Source organism: Gavialis gangeticus, unplaced genomic scaffold (assembly GCF_001723915.1).
Source record: "Gavialis gangeticus isolate Ggan-Ray unplaced genomic scaffold, GavGan_comp1, whole genome shotgun sequence".
Lineage (NCBI taxonomy): Eukaryota > Metazoa > Chordata > Crocodylia > Gavialidae > Gavialis > Gavialis gangeticus.
The window spans coordinates 31,380,372-31,393,400 of record NW_017728994.1 but is presented as its reverse complement, the minus strand read 5'-3'; the positions used below and the strand labels follow the sequence as shown (position 1 = coordinate 31,393,400).

General features: G+C 45.1%; 1 protein-coding gene across 3 annotated transcripts in view; it reads left to right on the top strand.

Annotated features, from left to right (window-relative positions):
• The window catches only part of MARCH8 (membrane associated ring-CH-type finger 8), a 183,323-nt gene that overhangs the window by 67,187 nt on the left and 103,107 nt on the right, over positions 1 to 13,029 (top strand). Inside the window, exon 2 of one of the 3 annotated variants that reach the window (XM_019502524.1) lies at positions 2,230 to 2,362. The exons of the other annotated variants lie outside the window; for them this stretch is intronic. Within the exon in view, the coding sequence (XP_019358069.1) occupies positions 2,333 to 2,362 (30 nt within the window). The 5' untranslated portion in view covers positions 2,230 to 2,332. The remainder of the gene's footprint in view (positions 1 to 2,229; positions 2,363 to 13,029) is intronic. 3 annotated transcript variants of the gene reach the window in all.

Below are 13,029 nucleotides of genomic sequence, written 5' to 3'. Positions count from 1 at the left end.
AGCTGCCCTGACCTTGACAGGAACCTGCCGCCACCAATTAGTTGGACGTTTTGCACGCGGGGTCTCTCCAGTGGATTCCTGGCCCTGCAGAGAATGGAAATACAAATCAATTTCATCGTCCTCTGCCCGGATCCCTCGCAACATGCTCACCTCAGCCTGGAGCTCTGCCACCTGCCCCTCCAGAGCCTGAAGATGCTCACAAGAGGGGCAGGCGGGGGAGTCACCAGACCTCAGCCCCACCCCCAGGGACCCCACCCAGCTGCCCCCACAGATTGGGGGGAGGTGGTCACCAGGCCCCCCAGGAGCTCCATCTGGGTGGCAGCTTCAGAGGAGCCCTGGAAGGGTGGCACCATTGGGGGAGGGCCCCTGGTAGCGCTACGAGTCCTCACCATGGCTCGCAGATAGTCCTTACCTCTCCTTGTTGGTGGAGCCTCCTCTCTCCTAAGGAAGACTCTCGCTGCCCCACCTGCTTCCGCCTGCACGAACGCGGGTGCACCCTTACAGAGCGCACCTGTGGCTTGGGCGTGCAACTCCCTGCCCAGCTCAGCAAAGAGGGATCCAGGGGCTTCCCCTCCAGATCCTCTGCAGCTGCTCCAGCTCCTGCCCCACCTACCTTTTGGAGGATCAGCTGCTGCTGCCCCCGCCACTGGTCCTCAGCCTTCGCCGCCGCTGATAAGTTGCAGGGGGGCACACATGTGGTGAGAGCCCCTACATGTGCCCACTCAGCCTCCTCTCACTCCCTCAGCTCCCAACCGCTTTGGGGTTCTGGAGATCTTCCTGGGACCAGTCATAGTGAAGAGAACAAGAGGGTGAACTCCTTTCTACTGCTGCATGTGGCAGTCCCAGAGGTGCTGGAGAACTACAACACTTTCCAGCAGAAACATAAAAGTGACTCCAAATTAGTAGAGCAAGTCACTCAGAAATTAAGAGACTATTAGGATCCTTGCAGAATGTTCCTTAGCAAAAGTCTCTCTACTCTTTTCTGCAAGGATGCCTTCAAAAACATGGTCAGTGCCTGGGCAGTGTGCTACTCATTGTTTTTTTTCATTGCTTCCCTATTTTTCTTTCTTGTTTTCATATGTGGTCTCTCACTTAACTTGTAAGCTCTTTGCAACAGAGCTCTTCTTTCTGTTCTTTTTTAATTTGTTGCTGGCACTGAAGAGTTTTGATCCATGAATTGGTCATCTCCCTGCTTTCATAATACATATAGGTAAGGGATATAAAGATGCATTTTCTTCACAAAAATCTAGTCGCCGAACCTGTACAGACTGCAAAGTCATGACTTTTGAAAATTAACAGATGGCCACCGTGATAAGCATGCCTGCAAATTAGTCATGCAGACTAGCCTCACAGCTATAAATTGTTTTGCTTTTACTATTCTGAACTATTCCTAAAAAGAAATGCTTGTGTCATAGCCTTTAAAATTAGGCTGGAAACTCTGAATTCTGTGTCCAGAGAGTAGACATGGAAATGTGGGGGTGATGTGTTTCTTGGACATAAGGGGCAGGATGATTCTTCCCTCACCCCTAAATTCCTTTAAACAATCTATCTCCACTTTCTGAATAGTCAGTTAACCCAGAATATGTTCCTTCCCCCAGTTCCCTATTCTTTCCTTTTTCTTCTTCTGTATAATTTCGTGGTCTGCAAATCGTTTGCCTACTGTATCACGCTATTTATTCTGTTCTCCACATTGAAATCTTTATATGGTTCCTCTAGTTCCACAGCCCAGCAGAATTAAAACAACAACAACCCAGAGCTGCTATTTGAATTTACTGGTGTTGTTAACCTGAATGTAGGGCTCAATGTTAAGTGTGAACTCTTGTGCTGGAATGTATATGGATCTGTTCATCTATAAACATCAAAAATATTTTAAAGCAAACAGCCTTGCTGGTTTGACTGTGTACAGGAAAGAAAATCATAAATGTGGGAGGGCATCTGCCCTGTGCCTTGGACTCTGGGAGATTAATTTCGTGCTTCATATTAGAAGGATTACTAAAGATTTTTTACACAATAAATTGCCTCTTTTTGGGTGGGGGAAGTTAGACATCAGCTGCTGGAAGGAATGGAGTGTGGTCATGGGAGTTCTCATGCATTATTCATCACAGGCTTCTTTCATCGGGATCAGCTGGAGGAAGTAGTTAGTCTAGTTTGAGCTACACTAGTGTTGTACTTAGGGGGCTTATAAAAGCCCAGGCAAGTACAGTACCAACTCTTTCTCTTCATCTGCAGGCAAATGTAGGGCAGTCAGCAGCTCTGCTTGCACAGTTCCTGGCTCTTTAGTCTGGATAACAGGAGTCATGCAACAAGGGGAAGCCACTCTAAGGATACACACATGCATTCGTGCTGGAAAATGAAGCTTCAGGTAGGAGAATGCCTTGTCAGCAGAGTGTCTTGGTTTATAATTTGCTGTAGGGATGCCATTGATCTTTGCAGAACAAATATGTGTAAGGTAGGGCATTCTATCAAGAGGGCCTACTGTTGAGACTCTTCATTAGTGAGCTACATCAACAGTCCTTTTCAGTGTGATACTTTGCTCCATTCTAATTATGAAACTGCCTTTAAAACAAACACCACCCCCCCCAACCAGCAACCCTCCCTGGATCTGTGCTAGCATTTTTCTTAATCTAGTAATCCTTAAAGCAAAAGGGAGGAGAGAGCATGTCTGCTCTCTAACACTTATGTGTTCATCTCAATTATAATACCGCTGTTTTTATCAACATTAAAATTTGTGTTTTAACATTAAGATCCTGCTAGAATATAATTGAGTGTGAAAAACTCCAAGTTCCAATTATGCGTCTCAATGTGCAGCTGTACAAGCCTGCAAAATCTCATTTTAATTCATCTTTATTTTCTGAATAAAGATGCTGGCTGAATAGTTCAGCCTTAGAGAAGGGGATTTACAAAACCCTCCAGAACAATAACAAAGGGTCTTTGTTCTATTTGTGAAGGTTTATTTGCACTTCTATGTGTTTGTTTTGGGGTGGGGGCAGTTTTTGTGTGGGAGGGGAACACTGGCATGCTCTTGCCAAATGAAATTACAGTTGAACATTGCCATTTGCTTTGTGTGTCTTGTTAAGTATGGATGCTGTCCCTAGCTGTTAACTTCCCTGATGGTTTAAAAAAAGATGGGCTGCCTGAAAAATCAAACTTGAAATAGGAAATGGTCTATGTTAGCCCATTAGGACAAAATGGTGTGTTCTAACGTGCAGATGTGTGTTGGTTTTTTCTGTTGTTTGTTTTTGGTAGCTTTCAGTCCAATCCAGGGTTTAGGAAATATGCATTACTGGTGGAAGCAGAAATTGTCAGCTTTATGTGAAATCCCCGAGGAGAAGATTAATGATCACGTGCTGTTGCTGAAGCTTAAACATACAGTGTATGCCCGTATGCTGCCTTCCAAGATTACTTGCTCACATTGTATAAATTGTATGCATAGAATGCTTTATTGACACATTTGTTCTTTTTTTAATTCAGATTTTGCTTATGGTTTAAGAGACTTGCAGGTTGAATGAGACATAACTTCAGTATTTTTCAGCATCGGGAGTGTTTGGGGAGTCCTAAAACTACTTAATTACAGCTGACTTTGTTTTCTTTACGTTCTTTACATCTTTAAAGTTCTTATGGAACAAATTAATCAAGAATACAGTGTTATCTTATCTGTCCCTTGCATTTTACAGCTGCATTAGTATTTGTTATAAAATATGCACGTAGTGAGATTAATGTGTTTTTATAAACTATATGTTGGAATATTTGTTCTGTAACAAAATATGGTATTTGAAATTTGGATTCTTCTGATAACTGATTTTGCTCAGATTTTTAGTTAGCTAGATTTGGACTTCTAAGATCGAAACGTAAAAGGCTTTTATTTAAACATTGCAACGTGTGGTTGCATCCAGAGTCACTGGAAGTCAAGTGTGAGGGCAGAAATACTGAGTTTCTGAAACAAAATAGGGATGCTAGTGTAGTGAGGATCCAAGTAATTTTACCACTGTCACTTCTAATCGTGTTCATATTGGGTCTAGATGACAGGATGGTTCAAACGCCTTTGGTCATTCCATGCTGGCATACCAGAGCTACACCCATTGGTGAAAGAATTCCCTAAAATCCTCAGGATATACCAGGAGTTGGATATCTGGAAAAGCTGTAATATCTATGATAGTCAAATCTGGTTATTTGCCAGAGGAAGCAATTTTGTTTTTATTCAGTCTGTTCAAAACTCTTGTGATTTAAAAGTAGGTTTTAATCTTAAAACACGAAAAACCCAACTGCCTTAGAGAGACTTTGGAAGAAGATAGTTGTTAAAAGCTTTTGCACATTTGCGTCTTCAGTTAAGGGCTGTGATAGAGATGCATGTTTGAAAGGAGTGCTCAATGGATTTTCCAGCAGAAACAAGGAAGATGAGGCTGGGCATTCCTGATGTCTTTAAAAAGCAGTAAAAAAGAGAGAGGCCACAAATCCAATTTTCTTCCATCTCCTTACAGGTCATCATGAACAGAGACTGACCTGATACAATATCAGAGAATGATACTCTTATGTTGAGTTCAAACTAACGTAAATTTTCCAAGAGTTGTCATGCAGTTTGATAATCTGATTTATCCTATTGTATTAACACTTTGGAGTAGAAGCTGAAGATTCCCATCAAGAACAGTCAAGAACACATAGAAAATATCAACTATTTGTAGTACTACATGTAAAACAATACTAGGAAGCAATGCAACACTGCAATGGAAAGTAGAAAGCGTATGCTAAATTCTGCATTAAAAAGTGAATGGAGCTGTTATACTAAAATGGATCTTTGGTATAAGGTGACACTTGTCCGATTGCTGCTAAGTTTAAGTGAGGGATTTCAATTACAAGCTTCTAAACCCCAGGAAAACTAGAGTTCATTAAGGGGCTAAAAATCTCTAAATTTACTTTGGCATGCCAAGCCTTGGAGAAACTTTTTATTTTCCTATTCTTAGGTAAATAACACTCACAAATGTAGCGTTAAAGGTAAAAGAATATATTTTCACCTCTGAAAAGTGTTGCTTGCATGAACATCCAGAATGGAATGTGCACATCTTTCAAGCATTCCAGCTCAGTGACTTTTTTTGCCCTAGCAGCTCCAACACACAGTGCGTGCATGCCATGCCTCTTCTCATGGTCCATACCAAGGATGTAAAGGGCAGTGTCCATACCCCACTCCTCAGTTTCTCAGAACTGCCTTAGCTTGTGTGGGAGCTTCTGCTATCTTACTCAGACTGTGTTTGGCCTACAGCTGTGTTCAGAACCAGACTTTTTTCTTTTGCGCTCTCACTTATATTTTTAACTCTTTATGTTTCTCTCTCTTGGTCTCCATTTCTTGTTCTTGGGACCACAGGGTCCTCTGGACCTATGTCACATAGTTTATATAGCTGAATGATGTTCCTTCTCTCCCACTTCCCCCCGGATCCTGGAGTGCTAGACTCTGTAGGGTGCAGAACTTTAAGAGGAATTAATTCCCTATGAAGAAAGTGACCTTTTCATCAGCACCAGGAAAGCCCTCTTCCTGACTGCAGACCTACGGGTAGTTCTGGAGGAAGATAAAAGAGAAGGAAAGGGGGTTTTCTCTTCCCTCCTGTTCCTAGACTCTGCAGACCCATATGGATTCTGATGAAGCTTAGCAGAAGCTCCCCATTCTGATTATCCCATTTCTACAGTGCCTAGGAAGTACAGAGTTAAGTACCTACATTCTTCAGCTTTTACTTTTGCCACCCAGCTGTTGCATATTGAACAGCACAGATTTTGGCCTTAGAGCATCTCTATTCTACTGAAACTGGTGGACCTCAGCAGCTTCTTGTCACCCTGTCTTGCCTACTCTACCAAAGCTGCTGTCTCTAGCAGTGTCTCCTCAATTCACAACTTTCAGTAATCTAATGATTTAGCTAGAACTAGAGGTTCCCCCTGTTCTCCTGTGCTGCCGCTAGTCATGGATTAGTTATTCCTCTTGGGTGTGAGTCCAGCCCGGAAACCACAGCTAGTTCCATGTCTCATGGCACTTCATGTGGAGTTCTCCTCAGACTTTTCCTTTGACTTCTTGCACTAGTAGGTATACGTGCACAACTGAACAGGAGTCTGCTGCAGAATACCGCTTAGACTGATTTGTGCATTTGGAACATCATTTTGCTTGTTGTAGTGAAGTGACAAGTTTACCTGTTGTTAATGTCTTGATGGTGTTCTTGTGCTGGGTGTGACTAGCTGTCATGAGATTGCCTAGGTCACCTTTCTAAAAACGGGCAGAGGGGCTAGCTCAGTACTGGGAGTATAAATGTCATCAAACAACATATCAACAGATTTCCTCCCATTTTACATTTTGTAGAAAAATTTTAAAATCCTGTCCATGACTTCTGCCTGGTGCTTAAACAGACAGAGATTGGCAACCAGAACAGTAGCCAGAACAGTCGAGCCTTTTCCAGGACAAAAGTTTAAAATTTTTAAGGCCTTGCTTGGCAGTGTAAGGTTGTTATCCAAAGCAAAGTTGAGTTCTAAGTTATAGCAAAATCTATGGGTGAGGGTGCTTTAAAAACTTAATTGTAATATGAGCTTTTATAACTAATTTAAGTTGTTGCCACACTTATAATTTAATACTTTCTTGATCAAATATTTGTCTTCAGTTGGATATGCAAAATTCAGGTTTTTGCTGAAACAAAATTCAGTACTGGCCATTATTCTTATACTCAGTTTCATTTTTTCAAAATCTTAGGTTCTAGCCTATGTATTTATTATATGGTAGGGTCAGATATTTTGGAAACTGAATTAAGGGACCATTTTAAGGGTGCAGGAACAGGCTATCATGATGCAAAGAAAGGATAGGGAGGGCAAAACTCTTCAATGAAATTAAACTCAAAAAGGAATCTTGCAAAAGTGGAAAATTGTCCACATTATTAGGGACACGTGTAAAAGTATGGCTAAGGCAGGAGCCGAGATGCAGCTAGCAAGAGATGTGAAAGGCAACAATAAAACTTTCTACAAGTATGTCAGAAGGAAGAGAAAGATCAAGAGGTAAGACCTTTACTGAACTTGGAGGGCAATCTAATGGATGATGCAAAGAAGGCTGAACTACTTAATACCTTTTTTACTTCAGTCTTCACGAATAAAGGTGAGTAATCAGACACCAAGTACAGTTAGCAACAAGAATAGGGGAGGAGATGAGCAGCCTAGAGTAGGGAAAGAACAGTTCAGAGATTATGTGGAGCAACTGAATATTTTCAAGTTAGCAATATTGAACAAGATGCATTCTAGGAATTGGCTGAAATAATTGCAGAGGCATTGGCAATTTTCTCTTTGAAAACTCATGGAGCTTAAATTAGGGTCCTAGACAACTGAAGGAGAGCAAATACAGCGCCCGTCTATAAAAAACAGAAGAAGATAGGTCAGGGGAATTACAAATTGGTCAGTCTGAACATGAAACTTGGAAAGATTATAGAGCTTGTCATCAAGGAAACAAATTTTAAATACCTATAAGCTAACAAGGTGATGAGGACAGCCAGTGTGGATTTGCCAAGAACAGGTCGCTTGATCAGCTTGTTTTTCTTCCATGAAAAGGTGACGGGCTTTGTGAATGGGGACAGAACAGTGGAGATGACTTGTACTTCAATTTTCAGTAAGGCTTTCAACATTGTCTCCTGTGACATTCTCATTTGTAAGCCAAGGAAATAATGTACTATACTGTATGGTACTGACAGTACTGTAAGGTTTAATTTCTTCATTTAATGATTGAGGATGGGACTGAGTGCACAGATTACAAATTTGCACGCAAGACTAAGCTTAATTGAGTTGTAGACACTTTGAAGGGTAGGATTAGGATTCAGAATGGTTCAATGTCTAGTTGGCAGTTGGTATCAAGTAGAGTTCCCCAGGTTTGGTCTTGGGGCCAGTTTTGTTCAATATCTTCATCAATAATCTTCTAGAAGATGATGGAGTGCAACCTCAGCAAGTTAGCAGTTGACACCAAACTGGAAGAAGGGTAGAGTTAGGATTCAGAGAGACCTCAACAAATTGGAGGATTGGACCAAAAGAAACCTCATGAGCAGGAATCCAGGTTTTCATTTTCCCACAGAAAAGCAGATTAAACCATGGGTTTTACCTTTTACTAGAGGCAAACATGGATTTCTCATTTTACCAGCGAAACCTGCAGTTTTGAAGTGAGCTCCCTGCAGGCTGACAGAGTTCCAGTCTGCAGGGAGCTGGGAGGGAGCAGGAGGAGGGCAACCAGGCAGATGGTGCCATGTGCATGTTTGGCCCCAGGCAGCCCGAAGGCAGCTTCTGCAGGTAAGTGAGGGGGGAAGAGGGAGATTGAGTCTTTGGGGGCCTTCTTGGGGCCTATTTGCCTGTGGCCCGCCCACCTGTTTCTGTGTTAACTGCCCATCTTGCCTGCCATACCTTGTTGGTATCTAATTAATGATCTAAATTAGGCAGGAGGCTGCCCATTTCTTGCCCCAATGCCAGGGGGTGCTGTCTGCAGGTCCGTTCCTTCCCTACACCGCAGCCCAAGCATCACAGATGGCATCCACTGTTGTCAACATCCCTGGCCCCACTGTGGGCCCCAGAATCCTTCAGTTTGAACCCCACCTGGATCCCTCCACTCAAGCGGCCTACTCCGTCTTTATAGCTCCCTGAGCTGTTCCCCCTTATGAGTGTGGTCCCCCAGGATCTTTGGTTTCATGGGCCCTGGCCTCACCTCCAGGCCAGTCAGAACCCACCCACACCTGGCAGGCTGCAGTTTTAGGTCATACCCAGGACCAGGAGCCTCCAGACCATCCCCTACATCTCCTGCCCTTACCTCCAGGATGTTCCAGGGAGGCTTGCAGCCAGGCAATGTTGCTGCCTGCCTGCCTGCCAGCAGTGAACTGTTCGGTTTATATAGGCAGCCAAGGATCTAAAATGGCTGCTGCAATCAAACACCTGCTGGCTGGGCCCTTAAAGTGGCAGGAACCAACAGTGACCTGCCATGGTCCCCTGTAAGGAGGGAGCTGGGCAAGACTGGGATGGCTGCCCAGCTGGGCGGTGCTTGGAGCTTGGGGCCTGAGGCTGCAATGCATGGTTGCAGGGCCCCAGTGGGGAGCAGGATGGGACCATGGGTAGATCATCTGTGGGAGGGGGAGGACTGGCTCCCTGCTGCCACGTGCACTCCTGAGGGGTATTGGGGGGACCCATGCCCCCCAGATCTGTATGCAGGGCAGGTACAGGCTGTGAGCTCAGGCTTCCATCCTGCTTCCTTCCCCCAGGGCCTCTGCAGCCCACCAGGCATAACCCCACATGGCAGGGAAGAGCAGGGCCACACTGGGATCTCCTTGCTGCTGTGAGTTCCACACTGCCCTGGCAACATCTGCAGTGAGAGCAGCAGCATGGAGTTGCACCCCTCAAACCAGTGGCACATGCAGGGGTCATGTCACCAGGGCAGTGCAGAGCTTGCAGCAGCAAGGAGATCCCCACACAGCTCCACTGTTCCCTGCCATGCTGAGTAGCACCTGCTGGGCTGTGGAGGCTTCAGGGGAGGGAAGCAGGGTGGGAGCCTGAGCCAGCAGCCTGCACCTGTCCCATGTCCAGATCTGGGGGGTGCAGGTGCCTCCTGCCCCTTGGGAGTGGGTGTGGTGGTGGGGAGCCCCTCTCCCCAAGCCTACAGCAGGGGGGAGTGGGGGCAGGGGGCTGTGGACCAAGTCTGTAGCCCTGGCAGCTGGGGGCCCCCTCTGGCAGGGCAGGGGGAGCAGGGTCTGTGGGTGCAAGGCAAGGGGCACCAGCAAGGCTGGTGGGGGGGAAGTGAAGGGCACCAGCAGGTCTGTCGGGGCTGTGAGGGGCCTTTCATTTTAATCATAGATTTGGGGGGTTTATTAGAAAATTTGCAATTTTTTTTATCTGGGAAAACCAGGATCCCTGCTCATGAGGTTCAATAAGAAGTACAAAGTCCTGCACTTAGGATGGGCAATCCCATCCACCAAGACAAGCTCTGGATTGACTAGGTAAGCGGCAGCTCTGCAGAAAAGGACCTGGGGGTTCCAGTGGACTATAAGCTGAATATGAGTCAACATTGTACCATTGTTGCCAATAAGGCTAATGGCATACAGGGCTGCATTGGTAGGAATGTTGCCAGCAGATAGAGGGGAAGAATCACTGCCCTCAATTTGGCACTGATGAGGCCACATTTGGTGTACTGTATGCAGTTTTGGATCCTTCTGCTGAGAGAGAGAGAGAGGGGGACGCACACGCACACACACACGAGATTGGAGAGTGTTAAGTGGACGGCAGTTAAAATGGCTAGGGGGCTGGGGCACATAACTGAGGAGAGGCTCAGGGAACTGGGCTTATCTAGTCAGGAGAAGAGGAGAGTGAGTTGGATTTAATAGCAGCCTTCAACTACTGGAACAGTGGTTGCAAAGAAGATGGAGCTAGACTGTTCTCAGTGGTGGGAGATGACAGAACAAGGAGCAATGGTCTCAAGTAGGAGCAAGGGAAGCTTATGTTAGATATTGAGAGGAAATGTTCTCCCTAGGAGAGTAGTAAAGCACTGGAACAGCTTACCCAGAGAGGCTGCAGGATCTCCATCCTTGGGAGTATTTAAGACCTGGCTAGACAAAGCCCTGGCTGGGATGATCTAGTTGGGGATGGTCCTGCTTTGAGCAGGGGGTTGGACTAGATGACCTCCAGATGTCCATTCCAGCCCTAGTTTTCTGTGATAAACTGGAAAATGAATTAAATTAAATGAAATTCAGTAAGGACTAGTTCGAAGTACTGCCCTATAGGACAGAACAATCACACACACAAATACAAGTTGGACCTTGACTGGCTGGGCTGCACTACAATAGAAAGAAGGACCTGGGAGTTATAATAAGCTGCAATCTGAATGAGTCAAAAGTGTGCTTTTTGCAGGGTCGGGTAGGGGAGAGCATCAATAGCTTACTAGGCTGCATTAATAGGAGTGTCACTTACAAGTCAAGGCAAGTAATTATGCTCCTTATCTCAACACTGGGAAAGTCTCATGTGTGTCCAGTCTGGGGAATCACTCTTCAGGAAAGATGTGGACAAATTAGAAAGAATCCAGGGAAGAGCAATATATTTGATTAGAGGCCTGGGAACTGTGGTTCACGTGAAAGGACTGAAAGAACTATCCTGCCCATGTCATTTGTCTATAAAACCGTAAGCACTTTGAGAACTTTGAAGGTGTTTGCACTGTGCAATGGAGCTTGTGCCTCTATTATAATAAAAATATTTAAGTCCTATGTGTGTTCACACCTTCCTTTCTAGCTGATATTACATTTGGTAGCTTGTAGAGTTGCAAAATGCCTTAGTTTCACACTTGGCTTGTGGTTCTCCTAAATTCAGGTTTCACAACAAGACGGAGAAAACTAGTAAGTAGGTTGAAGCAAGTTGAAGAAATAGCAGTGACTCTCATCCTCTTATCGAGGGAGTGTGTGGCTTGCCATTTGTGGCCCCCCAAGGTGTGACTCAAAAGGGGGGGGGGGGCAAAGTCTCTCTTTACTCTCCTGCCACGACTTTATCACAAGGAAAAAAAATATATAAAAGGGAGGCTCTGAAATTATATGTTCTCCACCCTCTCGGCAGGAGGTACTTTGTGGGCGTATTTCTTGAGGATCCACCTCCCCTACACCTCTTCCATATGCCAACCATGTTGCTAAGCCAGTGGTGTGCTTGTGTTTTGTGATTAAAATAGCAATTTTCATACCTGAGTGTATTTTTCTTTTACTGTCCCTTTTTTTGGGGCGCTTAGTATAGAGCAACTACAGTACTGGCAAAGTCCCACAATTCTCTATTACTCATGACTTAGAGCAGTTCTTAGCTAGTGGTTGGACAAGCATTATCACAGTCTTTACTTATCTGATTCTTAAGCATATAAATGCACTTGCAAACCAAACAAGAAAATACATCCGACACCCTGCAGTCTGGCACTATGCGAGGTTCAGCTCGCATGACCAGTACTACCATCATCAAAAAAACAACAAAAAAAAACCCAACCCTCATGGCTTGCTCCCTTTTGGGACAAAGACTTTTCTGAGTTGTCTTTGATGAGTTCTTGGAGGCGAAGCTCCATAGCCTCTCCTCCTTGTCTCACTGGAGCTTAGGGCTCTCTCCAGCTTCTCTGCGTGGCTCAATAGCACAGGCTCAGGGATGGGTTAGAGCATGGGGGCTTTTTCAGCTGCCTCAGTGTTGCTCCAGTTCCCGGCTCTCTCCTGCCATCACCATTGCCCGGCTTTCCTCTGTCTCTAGGTGCTTCCTAAATACATAGCTCCCTGCATGTCTGCCCACGTGCAGGGAGCACGTATGTTTAAAACACTGTGGGAGTGGCGCATGCCGCTCTAAGGACTCTGTTCCGGACACTGCTCATCAGTAGCCCTACCCAGGCTACTCTCCCTCTGGGTTTGTGGGCAATTCAGGCAGAGCCCACTATGTTCCCCTGGCGGGCAGGTCATTAATTGCCCAGCCTGGTGACACCATTGAAGATTTCCTGTTGAACAGTTGTGTTTTATAATCTGATCTCAGAACACTTTTCTTCCCTGCCCTCCTCCTCCTTCCAGGCATGGGTCTTGCTGCAGTTATCTGCATTTCCCTTGCCTTGATTACACCACTGGCAACATGCTTTGCTTGGGGTTACAGCTCAATGTACAGCTTCATTCTGAAAAGTGACTGGAAATACCATGATAGGGCTCAAGGTTTGTTCTGTGGTGACAATTTCTGAAGTAAAAGAGTTTGGTTTATAAATTAAAGTGGGCCTTTTCTAACCACAAGATGAGCAAACTCTAGTCTTTGGCAGGACAGTATCTGAGTTTTTAATAAATTAAGCATGACTTATAGTTTCATAGTTTCATAGATTAAGGGTCGGAAGGGACCTAATAGATCATCTAGCCCGACCCCCCGCCAGGGCGGGAGAACAACAAAAACCCCAAAACAAGAAACGGGACTCAAATGAGTCCAGCCAGGTAGGCATCCAGCCTCTTCTTAAAGACCCCCAGGGTAGGGGCCAGCACCACTTCCCTTGGAAGTTGGTTCCAGCTCCTAGCC